We start from the raw sequence: 22,292 nt of genomic DNA, 5'->3' as shown, positions 1-22,292 counted from the left end.
TCACAAGACATTAACTGATGGACTGACGTGGTGTGGATTATTGTAATGTTTTTATCGGCTGTTTGGACTCAAACTCATCTACATCTTGGAAGACATATATTTCCTGATGATTTACTCTACCTCGTGTCATTCAAGAGGTTCATGTCTTTCTTTCTTCAGCTCCAAGAAATTAAGGTTTTTGAGGTTATTGAGGTTATTTGAAGATTGTTTCACTAGATAGGAGACTTGTTCCTCAGCTAGGATCATGTAGAGCTCTTTGAAGCTGCACTAAAAATGTAATTCAGACCTTCACTCCATTGGTTCCTGTTACGTCCCAGGTTATATTTGTGTTTTGGGTACGATGTTGTTTCTCCCTCTCCTCCCATTCCTTTTTTTTTTCTTCTCTCTCCGTCTCTACTTTCTATTTCAGCAGTATTTGCTTGCTTTGTTTCTTTTGTCCTGTACTATCTTGTTGTTCAGATATTACTCGTGGTTCTTTGATAACTCCATGACAAATGCCCCTTTCGATCTTTCTTCTCTCTGATGTGTTCACCGTTTCTGTTACTTGGTTTTCAAACCAATATTATTAAACGAGGAAAGGGAACAGAACAGATAAGATATCACGTGATATACATGTGCCATACTGAGGTTTTCAGTTGTGTACAGAACACTAGTTTAGTGACTCGTGCCACTTGATTGTATGTTTTCTTTGGCTGGAAGTTAGAGCGGTTTATTTTGGGGCGTCTTTGATGCCGAAGATTTTTACTTTTATATAGGGGTTTGTTTGTGAATATTGATGGTTGAGTTAAACTAGAAGTTTTTGTTTTTAGTAAGGTTGGTTATGTTTTGTTTCTTTCATTTTTTGGCACGGTCTGGTTCTTCTCCTTTTCTCCGTTCTTTTGTACATCTTTTATTTTTGCTCGATTTACAAAGTGTAAATAATTTGTAAAGTTATGTAAATTTTCTGGGTTAATATGTGGTTTTGCTTTATCACTGTTATAAATAGAAATGTTGCCAAATTTAAAACCGGTTGTGTGTCGTTGACTTTTTCCAGTACACGTTCAGTGTTTTAATGTTGCACCCCTTTATTTTCCCCTAGGCTTTAAAAAGGGTTTGTAACATTAATGGGGGCTCGTCCGGGATATATAACAGTTTGTCCCGAGCAATTGAACACTGTACTGGAAATTAAGTGATGGTACAGGTTACGAAGCGTTTGTTTGTTTGAGTAAAGCTTAAGTCATGGATTGTTGCTTGTTGAGTAGGAGTAATAATAATCATGATTTAGTTTAATTTGCAAAACTTTATTGATAATCCGACTGCAGAGCTTCTTGATATATGTAGAAATTATGAATTATTAGCTTTGAAGTCCATTATATGGAGAAAAATCCTGGAATGTTTTTTTCTCAAAAACCTTAATTTCTTTTCAACTGAAGACAGAAACGCATGAACATCTTGGATGGCACTGGGGGAGAGTAAATGATCAGGATATATTTATTCTGGAAGTGAATGGAATACTTTTACCGTACATAGTAATTAACAGGTTTTTACTGTAACACCAAATCTCTACCGTTTTTTCTAGTATGCATCAGCACATCATTTTCTCTCTCAAACTGTCTGCTCTGTTTAGCTAAAAAGGCCTCGAAATTCCGCGAGTGGCTGGACTGCAGCAGTCTGGATGTGAAACCCAATGCCATGTCCATGGAGATCCTGTCCTATCTGGCCTACGAGACGGTGGCCCAGGTGAGCATGAAATCACATCGTGCTTCAGATGAACTAAAACCACACACTGTCTCATTTCAGGAAATCACTCTTAACTTTTGCTAAATTGCCACTTTACTTTTGCTCAGGCCCTTTCTCAGTGCAATAAACATTGAAATTAGACCCCGAAGCGTTCAATATGATGTTTCCTGGGAATAATATTGTCATCTTGTTCTTCATATCAAGTGCCATTACTCATAAGCTGATATGGTTTTATATCTTAGGTTGTTGACCTTGCCCTGTTGGTTAAACAAGATATGACTCCCAAAACAGGCGATCCGTTTCAACACGCCATATCAGCAACTTTTATCCAGTACTGCAACTCCTCGGCTGAGGTAAACAAAACACTTCTTAGGTTACGTATTGTCTTCGTTTTTCAGTGTTGTTGTTATTAACTAAATGACTATTAAAAACTATTAGAAATCATTTTCATTAAGTTAAAAAAACGTTAGATGAAAATTAGAAATGTTAAAATAAGTGAAGTAGATATGTTTAAGTTAATGTCCTAGAATAAACTGAAATGGAAATAAAAATCCGAATGACATGTACATAACAAAATAACTCAAAATAAAACTACAATTAATTTTTTTTTGAAAATATACAATTTAAAGCTACATTAAAATATTAATAAATACTGTAATATATAAATTATACCTAAATAGCACTGTTGATGTTTATTTGGAAATTATAAATGGTTGTTAATGGAATTATCCCCCAAAATAGTGTGTGTGTGTGTGTGTGTGTGTGTGTGTGTGTGTGTTAACTGTTGTCAAATGCATAGTTTCCTCAAAAAAAAAAATACAATCCTTTATTTAGCAGAATATAATGAATATGAATTGTGATTGTTTTTTTTTTTTTGTGATGAACTGTTCAAATCAATCATTGTCCTCTAGTTCTCAGAAGGAAGCAGTTCTTTGACCACTAATGTGTTGCTTGTTTGGTTTAACTGCATTAAGCTCCTTGACATTCTTCACTAAGAAGCATCTACATTATGCGTTCTTATGTTCTAATCCACTATTAATATGTTTTATCATGTTAGTTGCTGTTTGGTGACGCTGTAAAGTAGTTCAGATGACTTTACTGGTGATAACAGTCATGTCAGCAGCTTTCTCCAATCAAGTAAACCAAATAAGAGCGTCCTGCTCCGCGGGTTTGACCCCTCGCCAAGTTTGTCCAAGGTGGTTTTGAGCGGCGGGATCCGTTCCATGGATCGACCTCTGTGTCATTGAAACCACCAAAACCTCATCTGTCTCTCTCGCTCCCTTTTTTTCGGACTCAGCCAAGGCCACTCCGGGTCTGGAAGAGCATGTGGTATTTTTTTAGCCTGAATTCCAGTATTGTTTTTTTCTCCTGGTCCTTGGGGGTCGGCGGCGTTCCCATGTGGCGAGAGTGACAGAATGACCCTGTGGTTTGAGCGATAGGACCGAGACGTGTCGTAAGACTGCAGCTGATGTTTTCAGAGTCGTGTTGTGTAGCCATGACCTTTTAACATCATGAGTTGTCTAAAAGCAATAATTGTGTATGAGGGGGGCAGGCCACATTATGATTTTGTATGTGCATCAGTCGTCTAATGTCACTCTTGGAAAAATAATGAATTTGTGCTCAGGTGTGTGATTTTTTTTTTCCATACCGTCTTTAGACTGCAAGCACCAAAAAGGAGACAGACTCTCCGGAAAACACACCGCCGTCGACTCCCAGCGGCCCTTTGACGGGACACCAGGGAAAGATGCACTCCATGGCCCAGGGGAACGGTGGGCCGAACCAAGATGGAAGCAGTAAGGTCAAACAGAGGAAAAGGAAGAAGGTACACGATCATCTAGCTAGCTTCCAATCCATTACAGATGAGTGTGTGATCACTGCACCAATAGTGTTTGTTTAATGGAATTGCAGTCTGTTTATTTAAGAAACCCAACTGGGCCAGACATAACAACAGGCTTAACCAATGGGGTGAGTTGTGGGCGGGGCTTCCTGTTTCTCTAGGAAATAACATGCTTTACATTTAAGGAGTGGTTAACCCGGGAATATTTCTGTTATATAACATAAGGTGAAGTGTGTCGTTTTGGCACCACTAGTCATTTGTTCACATTTAACATGGACTTATGCAATAAAATGTATTAGGATTTCCTTAAAGGCTTTTTAAAGTGATATCTTTTTAAAGTTTTTTTTTTTAGCTGAGAAATTTGTTATATAGAATAATAATGATATTATTATTAATAATAATAATTATTATTTTATTAAATAATTATTTAAAGAAATAAATAATATACATAATAATTTTTTATTAATTTTATTGACATTTATTATTAATAATGCATTGCTTGATAGTTTAATCATCATAAGACAATAATAATATTAGTAGAACTTATCATAATAATACATTTTATTGTTATACATTCAAAAATTGACACTTTGTCACTGTGGATAAAAACATCGGCTGAATGCATAAATGTCAATTAATAATAATAAATTATTATTATAATAGTATGTAAGCATTGATGTATGCACTGTGTATGGTAAAATTCTCAAACAATGTACTATTAATAATAATATGTTTTAATAAATAATGAAATTATTTTTAGATAATAATAATATCATTATTATTATTATATATAATTCTCAGCTAAAAATATACATTACAAATATATTATTTGACATCATTTGGAAAACCTTTAAGGAAATCATACATTTTATTGTTCAAGTTCAATGTGGATGAATATATCTCTCGTCTGCCATTGGTCAAACAAACAGATAATCCCGCCCTAAACTCACACCAATGGGCCACTCAGCAAACCAAAGAAACAACCTAATGCTGTTTGTTTTACACTAGAAGTGACACTTACACATAGATTCCAGCCTCTTCATATGCAGTGGAAACATAAGCAAAAAATAAGACTCGTCCTGTTTTACTGACTCCAGTTTCTCTGATGTTTATTGCACACATCCAAACAGGGAAGTTGTTTTTCCTTTCGTCTGCTAAGAGATACCAAGTTAAAATTGTTTCCTTCCCTCCAATGACTTCAGAGACACTGCAATTACAGCCAATCACACGCAGCACTAACGTTTACTGTCAGGCCTCTATATATCAGAATCACCCTTGTGCTGCGAGTCCATAAAGCATCAGATGACACGTAGCATTTATATCTCTCCAGAGGTAAAGCCCCGGCCGATTTTGATTCCCAAAAGTGTGTGTTTGTGTGCACCGTGTCCTCGTCAGGCGGTGTTTGTGCACTACAATGCAGGACTCCCACCGTGTTTTTGAATTAGCAATAATGTGAGCTGTATTTTCTCTGTCTTCTCCATTGCAGAGCGCGGCGGCCTGTGGCGCAGAGGCTCAGAGCAGTGCCATCCAACCAACCCACATCAGAGAAGCCATCAGGCGCTACAGCCACAAGATCGGCCCGCTCTCCCCCTTCTCAGTACGTAATAACAGAGCCGTAAAAGAGTTATATTTATAATCGCAGCGCAGCCCCATTTTAAAGTGGTCAAGCCCTAAAGTATTGGAATTGTTTAGCGCAATTTGTGGTTAGTGTAATTTTCCTCATAAAAGTCACATAACTCTACTGGAGAATTAAATAAGCGGAATTTCGATCCTTTTTGGAAATACAAAGGAGATTTAATTTTGTTTTGTTTTCCGTGAGTTGCTTGTTTCGCACGCTTACGTATGCGACTTTGCAGCTCGCCGACTGCAAGTTATAATTTTCCATCAGGCGCAGAAGTGTGGGTGTTTTAAGTGCTAGCCTGTGTTTGAGAAATGGCTTCTGGAGGCTTTCTCACAGCCAATTTTGGGGCTTTTGTTATTGTGGTCAATCTGCAATTCACAGGTAATGAGCAATTTACCAATGATGGCCTACTTGATGGCTCCCAAGCTGACGGCTGCCAGAAAATCTGGCGATGTTGATTTTACATGGCTGTTTTTGTGTTAAATACTGATTTGTGTTACTTTTCATTGTGATGTAATTCAATTATCAACTTACAAGGCACTAGATCGCTTCTAGACTCACAGAAAGACTTCTTATATAGTCTGGTTGAAATTTAAAACCGTAAGCTAGGTGGTTGCTTTTGGTGTTTCTTTATTATGTTATGTTATTATGTTTCTTTAATAAGCAATTTGCAATAATTGTTTTGCATGGTTTTTTTTGGTTTTAAATACTGATATGTTACTTTTCACTTTGACATCTTTCAATTATCATCCGACAAAGCACTAAATCACTGTTTGAATTCATTTTACACCAGATTTATCTTGTTTTACAAAAGGATCTTCCTGGAAATGCACAGCATCCTGAGATATTTCAGTCCCATCTGTTACGTGTTGTTGGTTCCACATATTCAGTACGAACTGCTTTCCCTTTGCAAACCAAAGCACGATGGAAGTATTTTCTTATTACATCTCTAAATGAACTTATAAGTCCTACAATTTTAATGTCACCAAGCAACGCAGGACAAATGTGACTGGATTTCCATGGCATGAACATGAGCCCGGCTCCCAGTTTTCATGTAGGAAACTGGGAGTTGTGCAGGGACGCGGTGTATTGTTTAATATATAAAACAGGTGTTATATGGTTTCCAGCGTATGATGCTGTGTGAAGACTTCCAGATGTTCTCTAGTGCCACTTGTGTTTGCCTTTGATGAGTAAATCTGGGCTCCTTACTGGGAATGGCACAGGAATAATTAGACGGGGGATGCGAGTGACTGAGTGAGTGCCGTCAGAACAGAGTTATCATGTAATTGACTGGGTTTTATTGTGACTGGAGCCAGTTTAAACACATGATTAATTGCACCAATAAGCACTTTTCATTCTGGTCTTTAAAAAAACACTGAAGGTAGAATCAAACCATTGTTTGGAAGGTCGAGCGTATGTGGGGTCGCTGACAGACGCAAGGCATTTGCTCATTAACGTGGACCGTTATCTATTGGCGTGTTCGGTGGCATGGTCACGTTCCAGACGTCCGACGTTGTGCATCCGAGCCAGCATTTACGTCGACATATTAACTTCAAATGCGTGTGAGATTCTCAACACGCCCCCAGATTGAAACGAAGAGAAATCGCCAATCTGGAAACGGTTCGCTTTCACTCAAGTTTCACCGTTGTGGATGTATAGCATTATGTAATTTAAACGTCTGCCCCAGTGACTGCTGTTGGAGGCTTTATCGGCCTCAAATTACCAAAATCAAGTCATTGTGATATTATTAACTTTGAAATTGAATTAAGAGGGTAACGCAAGACCTACAATCATTCGGAGACCATTAGATTACACTCACGCACAGGGCAACGCGATTACCTCCCCGTCCGCAAGGACAGCAAGTCACCGGCCAAGAAGAAGTATACTTTTATTTGATTCCACCGTCTGCTGTTGTGGAAAAGCGGCTCATCAGATGGAATTGTTTTTCTTTTCGTGTTTGTTTCTGCCAGTTTTGTAGAGGCCTGGCGAAAACATCCTTCTGTGATGCTTAATTTGACCTTCTGATGCGAGGAGAACTTTCTAGTGCTTTCTAGTTTTGCGAGGAAATGCAGTGTAAACAGTGTTGGTTACATGTTATGGAATTACGTAATTTAATTACCAAATAAATGTAACCATGATCTGTTACAGATTCTTAGAATTCAATAAAAAGGTAGGATATGTTGAATAATATTAATTTGTTGCTTTGCCTGTTTTTGATGTGCATGATGCCTCTTACCATTTAAAGGCACTATTCTGATGCTTTTGATTGGTTCTCGGTGCTTTAAAAAAGTCCCATTACTTTGTGTTTGCTAGGGTGTTGGTATGCGTTTGCTATGATGTTCAGGGTGGTTGCTAATATATTCTAAGTTAATTTAGTAGGGATGCAAAGATTAATCCATTTGATTTTCCAAATGCATCGCAATTCTCTCTGGAAAAAACGAAGCTAAGAATCGATTCAAGAGAGAATCGCGACGCATTGGGAAAATCACAGAATCGATCCACGAACCGATGTATCATCGCACCCTTAGTTTTAAGTGGATTTTCTGTGTGATTTCTAGGTTGTTCTGACTGGTTGTTAGGGTGTTGATATCACATTTCTAAGGTAATTTGATTGGGAGATGGTTTAAGTAGTTAACATGTTGCTATACTAGGCTGTTAGCATTATAAATAGTCAATCTTGCATAAACAAACACCTCAGACAAGTCTTAAAGATCTAGAGATACGTTCATCTTAACTAGACGTGTTTAAATTTCATTGGCCCTTATGCATTTTTAGAAGTTGCTGTCACTGCAATATTTTGTACCTTACTTGCGGTTTCCCCGATCTCACTTTACGTAAGCCTTTGGGCTAAAGACAACAAATGAAGGAGTTTATTGGTCTCCGTATCTAAGGAAGGACATCTTGTCCCGAGCTGCTGACATCCACAGAACTCTCTGTTTCTGTGTCCTTTTAAATGCCTCATAAACACTGCACTATAAACCCATTGGAGCAGGTTTTATATCCCTGAATTCCAGGCGCATCCCTTGTGTTGGCAAAGGATGGCAGTTCCTGCGAAACCTTCCTTAACAATTACACATTTACAAGTAGAGACATTCTTCCCCGTGGGTTGAATAGCTTGTTATTACTCCATGAAATTGCTTCTTGGATGTCAAGCGAACGGTCGGACTGGCAGCGGTGTTCAGAAGTGGGTCAGTTGGAACGGGAAAACGACATACGGTAGTCTTCCAAAGAGGCAGTATTTTATCGAAATGATATTAAAACCTCCCAGTGCAGAAATACTGGGCGAGCACTGGCGCCATTTGAAGGAAAGCGTAATATTTGTGTTTTGAAGTAAGTTTATCGGAGAAAGAGCTGCAACTTCCTGGATTTTGAACGCAAAGAGTTGGGTTTGTTTTTATTTTACGCCAAAGTGTTGGCAATGGCGGACTATCTTTTCTTGTTTGTTGAAGCATTGATATGAAAATACTATGCCATTAGAATCATGCCAGAAAACGCTTTGCCGTTTCTCTCTCTAGATTTATGGAGTCGTTTTTTTCTCCCCCCTCTTCTTCAGTATAATTTCTGTCGAGCCGCATCTGGAAGTATTTATTTCAGTGCCATGTAATCCATCTCGTGCCGCAGTAAACAGACTGGCTATTATTTTTGAATAAAGTCTCATCTTCAGGCTTCGAGAGCGCCGAGCGCTGCCTGCGAGCCCTCCTGGCTGTTTCAGATGCTATTGATTTACGGTGGGTTTTTCCACATGCTGACCCCCAAATCCCACTTCACAGCGAGGTGGTGTACAGTACGGCCCATTAAGTCGGAGTTCTGGGGATGCACTTCCCCGCTGGAGTGCGCTGGATCTGGCTGTGTTTGGACTCCCCAAATAACAGGGCTATGCAGCACAATAACAAATCTAATCCTTTAGCCAGAACTCTCGAAGGTGCTGCTTTACTCTAAATCATGCCGCTTTTAGCATTCTCTTCAGTTCAGGCTGGAGGACAGAGCTCAAATTCTGTTTACACCAAACCCCTTATTGGGCATTTCCAAAGAAAATACACAAAATAAGCAATATCAATATGAGTTGGGTGTATGATACCATGCTTTTCATTTGCTGACTGTGGCATGACTCGATCAGGGATTCCCAAACTAAGCTTAACCAACAGAAACCTTGACTTTCGTTGAAAAGTGTTTGTGAACTAGGTTCAGTCTCATAGCGCAAATTTATGTACGTATATGTATATATGTATTTGTGTGTATGTATGTATGTATGTATGTATGTATGTATGTATGTTTATTTATTTGTTTGTTTCTTTATGTTTGTATTAATTTAATTTATCAAATAATTAAAATATATATTATTGACCTTGTTTTTCATCGAAACTTGATTCAGTCTCATAGCCATTTGCAATTCTACAATTTTACATATATTAATTTCTCTCTCTCTCTTTCTCTCTCTCTCCCTCCCTCTCTCTCTCTATATGTGTGTGTGTGTGTGTGTGTGTGTGTGTGTGTGTGTGTGTGTGTGTGTGTGTGTGTGTGTGTGTGTGTGTGCATATGTGACCCTGGAGCACAAAAGCAGTCTAAAGTCTCTGGGGTAAAATTTGTAGCAATAGCCAAAAAAACATTGTATAAAAATGATTGATTTTTCTTTTATGCCAAAAATCATTAAGATATTAAGTAAAGATCATGTTTCATGAAGATATTTTGTAAATTGCTTACCGTAAATATATAAAAACCTAATTTTTGATTTAGTATTATGCATTAATGCATTGCTTAAAATTCGTTTGGACAACTTTTCTCAATATTTTTTTATTTTTTTATTTTTTTGCACCCTCAGATACCAGATTTTCAAATAGTTGTATCTCTACCAAATATTGTCTGATCCTAACTAGGGATATGCTGGTATACAATTTTCGTGTTGCGATTAACTGCTAATACTTTTATCACTGTGTGCCGTATTATCACGATATTGAAATTGTTTTTAAAAAAGTATATAACCGGTTTAATTACCTTTTTCTTATAACAAAAATAACTGAACATTAAAGTGCAAAAGAACTATAAAGACCCATTGGTAGCACTTTACAATAAGATTTCATTAATTAACCATTAACATTCACAATGAGCAATAGCTACATTTGCTACAGAAGTTATTAATCTTTGTTAAAAAATCAAGTCTTAGTTCATGTAAGTTCATAAAGTTGATTGACAGTTTGTTAACTAATGAATTATCTAATGTTAACCAATGAAGCCCTAATGTAAAGTGTGAATGGACAATAATCAAAAAACAATATCTAGGGCATGTTTTAAAACCAGATTAAAATTGTTGATAAAAAAAAGGTAAAAAAAAACGAAGGGCCTATTAAGTGTAAATATTTAAGTATTTGCGCTGTGATGAACACCATAGCGAAAACACAAATCTGAATGGCTATTTAAATCTATTTAAATATGTTTTAGTAAGTAGTGCAGCTGTTTTATTTATGGGGTTTCCAGGGTAACAACTGCCTTTTCTGCAGTTTAGCGCCATCTGCTGTCAGAGAGTGAATGTGCGTCTCTCATGTGTTCCCAATCCCTATGTGCTTCTCATGCGTGCTTGTTTACATCCGAGCGCACACGTGTCTTTCAAGCAACATACAGCGGTGTTGTGCATTTTGACCAGTTGATAGAAAAAAAGTGCATTTTAAGTTCTTTAAGTCTAATCCTAACAAACCATACATCAACAGAAAGCTAATTTATTCAGCTTCCAGAAGTATACATCTCAATTCTGAATAATTGACACTTATGACTGGTTTTGTGGTCCAGGGTCACATATGTATTTATTTATTTAATTACCTTTTTATTTATTTATCTATCTATCAATCTAATCATTTTCAAATTATTGTAAATTATTGACCTTGATTTTGATTGAAAGGTTTTTTTATTTGCAATCCTACAATTTATATAGTAATATAAATATATCAATTTAAATATAAATAATATTATGTATTAACTATCTATCTATCTATCTATCTATCTATCTATCTATCTATCTCTCTCTCTCTCTCTCTCTCTCTCTCTCTCTCTCTCTCTATATATATATATATATATATATATACAGTTTCAGTTCTGTCTGTCTATCTATCGATCTATCTATATTTTACACATAAATATATATGTGTGTGTGTGTGTGTGTGTGTGTGTGTGTGTGTGTATTTTTCCGTACACATTTACATATACATAAATTATATAAAAGCTCTGAAAAAAACAATAAGACGTATTAACATGAGTGATTATTTAGAGCTGTATTAATGATCCTCATCCACGGCATGAAACTCTCACTTTATGATTTAACAGACACAGATCCGCCCAAGAGAGAGCGGGAAGCCGGTCTGAAATTCGTTATTGCATTAAAACCCACACTTAGCCTTGTCTATTTTCCTAAGCCCTCTGGGTTTCAGATCGAAGGCGTTTGAAGGATGTTCTGACCCGGGACGACTGTACATCGATACGGTTGAACTCGAGCGCTGGCGGTCTGACGGCGGGGAAGTCCGGGTCATACGGCGTCTCATATACGCCGCAGTCTTGATCCAATTCAGCCGGCTCCACACAGACAGGACCTCGCCGCTATCCCCGTCCCAGCGCACACACTCCACATCTGTCTCGTGCTGCTCATGAATATGCACGAGCAGGAGTTACACTTATGGCAACGTCTCATTACGGTCAGAGAAATGCACACTCATGCAGCTCTCTGCTATCTTGTCTTGAGACCTTTCATTCACTCGTTAAAGGTTAGTCCACCCTAAAAATCATTTATCATCATTTACTCGCCCTCATGTTGTTCCAAGGTGTGCTATACGTCTTGAAGCCAACAATAGCTTTCTTTAAAAAGCCATTATTCGATGAATTTCATGCCTTTTGTGGCAGCTCTCGAGTTTATAAAAGACGAAAGTGTGAATGAGATTTAAGAGCAAAGTTGGAGGACGAATTGCAACATATAATGGCTAAAATTTAATTTAAGTAATTTTTCCTAGTAATCATTCCTAGCTATTGTATGATTTCAGAAGATGTGAAATATGCAAGTTTATAGCAGTGTTATTTTAGTATAAGTTTTATACTGTTAAAGTAATTTTTTGTTCATGTCTTGTAGTTTTATTGTATTTCTAGTTATTCATTTTTAGTAAAAAAAATTTTTTTGCCATTTTAATGTCATTTTGTTTACTTTTTTATGTGGTATTTTTTTATTAATGACTGATTTTATAAATTTTACTTTTAGTTTGTTTTTTATATTAACTGAATTAAAATAAATTGTAATTATAGTTTAATTTATATAATTATAATTTATATAATAATATATGTATACCACTTTTGCACTTCTTGAAGCTCAACTTTGATTGCATGGTTAAAGAGCGTCGGGGACATTCTGCGAAACATCTCTGTTTGCGAAAGAAGAAGAAAACTGGGATGGTTTGGAACGACATGAGTGTGAGTAAATGATGACAGAGCTTTCAGTTTTTGGATGAACTGTCCTATCTTTCTTCTCTCATCCAGTCTTTGGGGTGCTCAGGTTCCCACTCAGGCTCGGTCAAAGACAGATCTCTGTTTTTCTTCGCTGGTATTTATGTTCTTTTTGTACCGAAGTGTTTAAATGTATTCCTGACCCTTTTGTCTAATGTGTATCTTGGCCTGTGGACTTTGCATAAAAATGACGAGAGCGAACTATTGGAGGTGTCCGGGCTGAAATAGGCACACTACTCAGTTTTATGGAGCGTGCAAAGGACTCGCTTTTGTTTATTCGACGCTAACAATGTTTCTGTTCATCAAACCGGCCGAGCAGCATAAAACAATGACTGCTGGGAATGGACACGCATGAGACCTGCGCCATATTGTTTATGACACGTGATAAACAATGCCTGATGGCCACCATTGGGGATAAAAATAAGAGGAAGACGGAATGATATTGTAGCTGATGAGTTGCATCTGGTCGCTTCAGCAGTGGACTGATAATTGGAGTGTCATCTCTCGGCGGAGAGGAGACAGTTTGTCTCTCACATTTACGCGGCCGGCCAGCGAGAGGACACAGCGGCGCTGATCAAAGATAAACCTCCTCGCGATCCTGGCACTGATGCAGCTTAACAGGCTAGAAAAGAGAAGTGCAAACAGTTTCCTTCCTCACGCAAACAAGACGACCAAAGAAGCTTTTCTTTCAGTTTGGCTGGGCTTTTGCCTGCCAGAGCATCTGGAGCAGTAGAGAGACGAGCTGCTCTCTTCTTGTAATGATGATCAGGTCATGCTGAGTTTAATATTAGAGCAATTTATCTCTCGTTACCAAAAATATAATATAGAATTTCAGAATGAATTGCTTGGTTTTCCTAATAGTTATATATATATTAGGCTACCATTCAAATATTTGTGATCAGATTTTGAATGTTTTTTTTTTTTTTTTTTTTTAAAGAAGCCTTTTATGCTCAAAAAGGCTGCATTTATTTGGTGAAAAATACAATTGAAACAGTAATTTTTTTGAAATCTCATAATTTAAAAGAACAGTTTAGAACACTTTATTTGTTTGTTTGTTGGAAACTGATACTTTTTTCAGAATTCTTTGATTTATAACATTTCAGAACCGTTAAAGGGGGGGGGGGGGGGTGAAAAGCTCGTTTTCATTCAATCTCCTGTTAATCTTGAGTACCTATAGAGTAGTACTGCATCCTTCATAACTCCAAAAAGTCTTTAGTTTTATTATATTTATATGAGAAAGATAGTCTGTACCGTTTTCTCCCGGAAAAACACGACCGGCTGGAGGCGTGACGTGTGGGCGGAGCTAAAGAATCACGAGCGAGAGTAAGCTTTTGCGTTGAGAGCGTTTGGAAGCTGTGACATTACGTGAGGGAAAAAACATCATCCCAAACAAACCATGGCTAACAGTCAGATCCAGATCCAGAATCAGATCCAGAGGCTGAAATTTAACGAGAGCAGCATCAGCAAAGGCGTCTGTATGTGGTATGTACTGAAACTATATATATTTGCTTAGCAGTTTTGGAAAATGACTAAGTTCCACTTTATGTCGCCTTTTTTTTTTTTTTTTTTTTTTAGGTGTACAAGGTTTACTTGATGTGCTTACGCGCTGATAGCTAAGTTAACAACACAGAGATATTTGAAGCAGTTTTACTCACCGCCTGCGGTTCCAACACACGATCGTGACCCTTTTTCATTGCGACTGCATTATCCTTAAGAAATAAACGATGTGCAAATCCGGCGTCAAACTGGGCCTTGCAGGGAACAAACAAAAACACTTGCACAACTCCGTTGATGCTCTGTAAAAATAAACTCCATCCACTGGTCCCTTAATGCTGTTTTTTTTTTTTTTTTTTTTTGGTCTGCTGTGCTTTTGTGACATTTCGCACTCGCTCTGGTCAGTGAATGTCTCTGCTCTGCTATACGGGAGCGCGCGCTCTTCCGGCAGAAGTGCCTCAGGACCCATATAAGGAAATTCCACTCCATCTAACGTCACACAGAGCCATACTCGAAAAAAACTTGTGACAAACAGGAAGGAGTATTTTTGGAACAAAAATGAGTTTACTCCTCACAGTAATGTCACAGCTTCCAAACGCTCTCAACGCAAAAACCTACTGGCGCTCGTGATTCTTTAGCTCCGCCCACACGTCACGCCTCCAGTCAGTCGTGTTTTTCCGGGAAAAAACGGTACAGACTATCTTTCTGTTATAAATATAATAAAACTAAAGACTTTTTGGAGTTATGAAGGATGCAGTACTACTCTATAGGTACTCAAGATTAACAGGATATTGAGTGAAAACGAGCATTTCACCCCCCCCCCCCCTAATGGTTCTGAAATGTTTTACATCAAAGAATTCTGAAAAAAGTATCAGTTTCCAACAAACAAACAAATAAAGTGTTCTAAACTGTTCTTTTAAATTATGAGATTTCAAAAAAATTACTGTTTCAATTGTATTTTTCACCAAATAAATGCAGCCTTTTGAGCATAAAAGGCTTCTTTAAAAAAAGGCGACATAAAGTGGAACTTAGTCATTTTCCAAAACCGCTAAGCAAATATATACAGTTTCAGTACATACCACATAGAGACGTTGTTGCTGATGCTGCTCTTGTTAAATTTCAGCCTCTGGATCTGATTCTGGATCATAAATATACGCTTCAAATGTACAACTTAATTTTTGAAACTTTGTCCATGTTTAGCATGGGAATCCAACTCTTTAACAGTGTAAAAAACTCAGTATGCATGAAATAGCATTTCACCCCCACCCCCCCCCCCCCCTAAGAACAGATATCAAATATCACAGACATAAACCATTTTTTATACCTATTCAAATTTTTATTACTTTTGTATGTTTATTAATTCTTAAACTATATAATGTTTTTTTTTTCATTCCACAGAATGAATGAATATATATATATATATATATAAATTAAGTAATTCATGTGACCTTTTTGACCTTTGTGTAAACCACTTCAGTCTAAGAGCAAATTATCTTACACTTTTTTTTTTTTTTTTTTTTTTTGGTCGTCAAATCATTAATTCCCATCATGCAACCAATGCAAATTCAACATCTTGCACAAATAACCGCCAACATATGGTGAGCATTCACAAGAGTGACGGACTCGAGCTCTAGTCCAATAAAGCCTTCCAGACCCCTGCCAGCCTTCCGTATCCACCGATCCCAGATTTCTGATGCTTACGCTGTGGATTTCAGCACAGCCCGTAATATATACGGGCAATAAAATCAGCGAGGGTCAGTTGCTGCGCTACTGGAATGCGTTTATACAGCGGCGCTTCTGTACACGGCCTCTGAAACCGCACGGCCTCTTCCTTCTTGTACTGTCAGCAGGCGATATTTCATCAGAAAGCCTCTCTCTCTCTCTCTCTCTCTCGCTGCACAGATGCTTCCTCTGCCCATGTTGCAGATATTTTTTCCTGGAGTTTTTCTTGGACCCCATCGGCTGGGTTTCACCCCGGCTGAGGTGCGTCCCGCCACCCACGGCCAAGGCTAGAGGCCGGGTCTGAACCTGGACACCTCCGCTGAGTGTTTCTATAAGGGGGGAGTGGAGGTCTGTCTTAGCACTATTGAACTGCAAAAATTTAGATTTATGAATGGCCGAGCGGAGGCATCACAAAGCCCAGTTTGCAAAAGCAAGAAGGCAGAATGCTTTACCCGCATTCAGGTTTGCCCTGAATTTATATTCTCTGACGGTGCTGTGGTTTTTACTTATTTCAGGTTTTCAGATTCATTAAAGTAGCAGGTGTTCGTGTTTAAATTAACTTTAGTGAATTCACTCCACGGTTTTGTATTTATTTGTATTTATATTTTTTATTTGTATACATTTTTAATAATTATTTTTAATATAAAACTTTTTAAAATAATCATTTATTTATTTATTTTTCTTTTCTAATTTTCTGGTAAGAATAAACAGCTTTATGTAATGAAATCTAGTGCATTTTTTTTTTTCAGATAATTTTAGATTTTGAAAGTCTTTCATTTACTTCTAACAGCCATACTTTGAATAATTAAATATAATGAAATCACATAATTATTACAATTTATATAAATTATTGTCTCTTAAAATATATAACAAAGAGTAATGTGACATATAATGTAAAAAAATACTTTCCAATATTGCTTGGTAAATAAATAATAATTTCTGATACGGTTTCTGACTGTATGGGAAGGTTGAATCTGTGCTGTTTTCCCTTCTTTTCCAGTTGTGAAGTATAAATAATTAGCAGAGGGGAGGACGAGGCTTGAGACGCTGCGACAGCTCTCATGATTGAAAATATATTCCACACAGGAAGGAACTCTTCCCTGAGATATATCTCCATTGCTTCCCGTTGAACATGCACATTATATACATATATCAGGCTGGATTTATTTTTCAGGATCTTTAGGGAACCCTCTCGGTCAGCTTCCTCCAGGATGTGTATTCATATGTTGGAAAATAAGCCTGTGATGTTGTGTGAGGCCAAATGAAACTGAGAATCTGCTGTGCTGGAACAATCCACCATGTAATAAAACACCATTCATGCTCAATCTGTCAAACTTGGTGAAACCCAGTCAGAGCAGACTTCACACAATCAATCAGTTCAGTAAAGCCTTGCATGTTTCGAATCAAAGCTTACTAACAAACTTTTTTAGTAATTTCTTTTGGAAAGCTTTAAACGTTTTCAGCACATTGCTAGGGTATTCTGTGAAGTGGTTATGTGATGCATATAATGTTTTCTTCACAGTAGTTAGAGTATTCTGGGTGGTGGTTATGTTATCTAGGCAGATTTACATTGTTGCTATTAGAGCTCGACCGATAATGGATTTTGCCGATAACTAGGTTGGGCCAGATCATAACCGATAACCGATTAATCAATTGATATGAAAAGAAACATTAAAAAAACATAAAATTAAAAAGAAAAATGTTACTTGAACCATGAAAATGCACTGTACTTCGTAAATGAAATATGTAATTATTAATATATTCATTACTCTTTGATCATTCTTTTTAGGTCATAGTGCATTAACTAATGTTATCAGAAACAACTTTAAAATTAAAAAAAATATTATTCCTCTCAGCACTGACGGCAAGAATACTATTGTTTTTTTCTTTACTAATGCAGAATCAAGTAAGCAATTTAATTACTTTATAATGATATGAAAACGTACATTTCATCACGTCAAAACAAACAGCATGAGGTATCCAGGGTTGCTAGGTCTGCATAACATAACTAGCCCAATTTCCAATCAAAAATAGCCTAAATTAAATCTAATAACCATATCCCAAATGTCAAAACTCAAAATATGCAATTCCCGTAACTAAAGTGCATATTTTACAGTCACTGTTATGCAAATTGTAAACCACTATATCAATGTGATCATAAACCTTAACAGTGGCAGTCCTTCACAAAACTTAACATCTACCAGAGTTTTATCACAGGTAGAATCTTACAAATTTTAGTGCAAGCGTTTCAGTTAAATATTATGCAATATGTCAAGCCATTAAAAAAAACAACCTAAGGCAACCCATTTAATCCCAAATTTTCCCCAGACATGATGATATCCAAATGATGTGTCATAAGTAATAATAAAAAAAAATACAAAATGGAAATGTATTTATGGAAAAGTTTGTGAAAATTTGTATTTTATGATGCAGTCACAATTGTAACCAGTGGGATAATGTGTATACTGAATTAAAATATTTCTACACTCATCGGAATTCTTATACAGTATATCTCAGCCCAGTTATTAACACTAGTTTAAACTCTTTACTATTACACATAAAAACCCTTATACAACACTGATAGGAATAATGAGATAAAAGACAAAAAAAAAAGTTATTATCCCAGTGGTCACTATTGTTGCCATCAACATGTTCATTGGCCATCAACACTCAATCTTTGACCATTCAGTATTTGTAAATGCGTATATAAATACCAGTCACCTGAAAGATAATGTGCGACAAAAAAAATTGTCATATCTTTATGGTAACATACTTTGTTTTGGAGCTTTGATGCAGCCATCCTCTTCTCGTGGTGCGAACAGGAAGTAAACTACTCTGGCCATTTGCACTAACCATGTGACACTGCACATATTTAACTGAAACCCTTTTATATTTTCTATACAAGCAGGACATGCGCTAACACCAGTCAGTAGCATTTTTAGAGCTTTATAACTGAAACCCTTTTGGTAGCCCAAATCAGCGGGAAAACCACAGACTTGGCAACCCTGAAGGCATTAGAGAATCTGCCTCTAGAGGTCGCTCTCGATCTCATACTGTATAATGACAGCAACAGATGCAACCCAGAAAAAATATCAGTATGAATTTTTACCGATAATCGGTTGTTGCAGCAATCAACCGCTGCTGCCGATAAATCGGTCAACCTCTAGTTGATACTGTAGGATGCTATGAGTGACTGCTGTGTGTTATCTAGAGGATTGAAATGGTTGCTAGGCTGTATAAATGTTTGTGCATTGTGCATGAATCAAGCTTAATTTGCATGCATTCAGTTTGAGATGATGAATAGAAGTTTAGTTTTTCCACATCCAGTGTAACCGATACAGGTGCAAACAGCCGCTTCTGGTTCATATGTTCTCCTGTTCCTCCTTGGTCCTGATTAGAAATCTGCTCTCCAGTGTGCTGATCCTATAATTGGACTTGGAGATAATGACCCAAAGAAACAGAAGTCGCCAGCAAATCAAGCCTCGAACTTTGAGCTTTGATACGCGGGTTTGAATCTGGCTTTATAAGTTCCAGCTTGGCAGAGCTTTCACAATATCCTTTCTTTCTTGCCTTATTCTGTGGGTTTATTTCCAGTCAGTTCGTGTTTCTGGGCCTGTATCTAGTTTGAGTCGTCTGTTTTCCTGAATCCAGCTCCGTCCCGTCTGGGACCTGTCTCCATTTCGCTTTTGTGTCCCGTTTAAATGCCAGACAAATGAAATGAGTTCGCCATAATGCAAATGCAAAAAAAAAAACACGCATCAAAATACAAATTGTGTCGCATAGAGGATGGTGCACATCTGCTTTCAATTCTCCATTTCTTTTATAAAAAGGAAATTAAATGAGATGCTTAACAATCTACCACCCCGAGTGGCTTTGGATTTCGTCGGCTCCTTTCTTTTTACCCACAATGCAACTGTATGTATTGTCTTGCTGCAGTCGCTGCAATGCTTTCTCTTGTTTTCCTCTCTGTGGTTAAATAATGATAATTAATGGCGCTGTCTGTGGCGTTTGCAGGGCTCTGTTCATAAAGACACTTGTTATTTTTATATGTTGCCCGTGACTGGATCCGCCTTTCACTCCAGGATTGTGGTGACCTGATGGTTTCCTTCATGAAATACAGATCTCTGTTAGCAGAAACGCAGGATCCAGAGTCGTGTCCTTAAGTAATTACAATGATGTTTGTATGTGACCACTTATTACTGTCCAACCAAGTGCTTATGGGAGCTCAGAAGACATGATGTTAAACGCCCCATACAGTATGAAGGATACGCAACAGACCGAGAACAGCACTTTTAGAGTGTGTCAATGACAAATGGTGATCATGAAGAGGATTCATGTTGGTCTCATGCATTTTTTATAAAGTTTTTAACAGAAGTTTTGATTGAATGGTTAACCAAGTAAAATTAATGCTTTTTTTTTTTTTTTTTTTTTACCAAATAATGTTTTTTTCTGCTTCAAATTTCCTCGTTCAGTGTGTTACCTGCCATTTTATTTTAAATATTTGTAAAATCTACTAGCATTTTCTGAGTGAGAATTATAAGTGTGCAAAAATCTCAGTCATTATTTTCAAAAAGATATCAAAGGTTTTGCATTGTAAAAATATTTTTTTTTATTTAAAAAAAGGTTAAAATCAGCTAATATTATATTATATTATATTATTAGTTAATAATTCTGTGATGAGGTGAAGGCCATGCATGTCACTGACCATACGGTACTTGAATATGATTTTGTCAAACAATTTTCTGAAAAAAATATGCTGCTGTTAAAAAGTTAGGTGTCAGTAAAAAAAAAATACTTTTATTTTGCAAGGACATATTAATTTATACAATATTTATACAATATATTAAACAATATTTCATTTTTATTTTTCACTTCATATTCATCAAAGAATCCTAAAAAATTAAATGCATCACATATGAAGCAACACAACATTGATAATAATCAGAAATGTTTCTTGAGCAGCAAATCAGCATATTTTCATGATTTCTGAAGATCATGTGACACTGAAGACTGATGCTGAAAATACAGCTTCGCATCACAGAAATAAATTACATTTTACAATATATTCTTATCAAAAACAGTCATATTAAATTGTAATATTTTATCACTTTTTTTTCCAGTATTTACTCTTAAATAAATACAGCTTTAGTGCACAGGACAGTCTTCTTTCAAAAACATGAAAAAAAATCCCTAACTTTGAATGGCAGTGTTTATGATTTCTGCATGATTATATGTATTTTCTGTGTCTTTTAAACCTTATTCATGCAAAAATATTTGAATCATAAAACATATTTGCAACCTAGTTGTTATACGGTTCAGAAATAAAATATGTGAACCATATAACAACTACTTTGCAGTCGTGTGGACCCTCACAATTACACCCCTGTGACATTTTTAAATCGAGCCTTCAACAAATCAGAATGCCTTTCCACAAATAGATTCATAAACCACTTGTTAACCACATTTGTTTTGTATCTGCGCTTCTAATAGATGAGGATGGTGTTTCATAACCCACAGAACCAGAAATACTTCGATTAAACATTAAAGAGGGAAAAAAGCAGCACATTCCAGACCGTGTCGTCTGTGAAACCGGAAAACAAGAGGCGGCTTTCTGCCTCTGTGGAACTGGAGCGCTAATTCATACCAGATTTGCTTTTCTCTTGTGTTCCCCGACAGAGTGCCTACCGCAGGAACGGGATGACTTTCCTGGCCTGCTGAGGTGAGCGAGAGTCGGCGTCTCGTCGTTTGGACAGGAAGCACTGTGGGCTGCCACTAATCTGGATTGGACGCATTTTGTTTAGTTGGTGTTCATGTAAACTCTAGTAATATGAGTTTCCTGTTTTGTAAACGGGTTAAAGTTTTTTGTAGTTTTAGTCAGTTACAACCAATATTCTATAACAATTTCAGCTTTTTTGATGATGATGTGTGTAACTACTTCCCGATGCTTAACTATTTTTATTTTTTATCTGTCTATGTCCGGAAAGTTAGATAATGTAAACCCATCTTATTTTTTATGCTTTAATCCTTTTTTTTTTTTTTTTTTTAGTTGCATAAACCTTGCTTTTGTAATTTTGTACCATTTTTGTTTGGATTTAGAGTATTAAATTTCCTTTTTCTTTTTTTTTTTAATTAAAAATCTTGGAATAAAAATGTGTTCCGTGTTCAAAAATGTTTAATTATTATTATTATTAATATATTATTATTAATATAGTCTCGCGTCAATGCAGCACGTTAACGCCGATAACTGCCCACCACTAATATATATATATATATATATATATATATATATATATATATATATATATATATATATATATATATATATATATATTAGTGGTGGGCCTCGTTGACGCGAGACTCTTATCGGGCGATAAAAAAAAAATATCGCCGTTAATCTATTCTCAAAGTTGGGTTGGGAGTTGGGTC

At 36.7% G+C, this 22,292-nt stretch overlaps 1 protein-coding gene across 3 annotated transcripts in view; it reads left to right on the top strand.

Moving 5' to 3' along the window:
- supt3h (SPT3 homolog, SAGA and STAGA complex component) overlaps positions 1-21,957 on the top strand; it is a 109,578-nt gene extending 87,621 nt beyond the window's left edge. For 2 of the 3 annotated variants that reach the window (XM_026230031.1, XM_026230033.1), the window contains exons 8-12: positions 1,607-1,719; positions 1,962-2,072; positions 3,377-3,541; positions 5,043-5,153; positions 21,543-21,957. In XM_026230031.1, the coding sequence (XP_026085816.1) occupies positions 1,607-1,719; positions 1,962-2,072; positions 3,377-3,541; positions 5,043-5,153; positions 21,543-21,584 (542 nt within the window). In that variant the 3' untranslated portion in view covers positions 21,585-21,957. The remainder of the gene's footprint in view (positions 1-1,606; positions 1,720-1,961; positions 2,073-3,376; positions 3,542-5,042; positions 5,154-21,542) is intronic. The other variant, XM_026230032.1, reaches the window with a different exon arrangement.
- Positions 21,958-22,292: the final 335 nt, after the last annotated feature.

The sequence above is a fragment of the Carassius auratus genome, chromosome 42, assembly GCF_003368295.1.
Source record: "Carassius auratus strain Wakin chromosome 42, ASM336829v1, whole genome shotgun sequence".
Taxonomy (NCBI): Eukaryota; Metazoa; Chordata; class Actinopteri; order Cypriniformes; family Cyprinidae; genus Carassius; species Carassius auratus.
The sequence above is the reverse complement of the archived record's forward strand: the minus strand, read 5'-3'. Positions and strand labels throughout refer to the sequence as shown.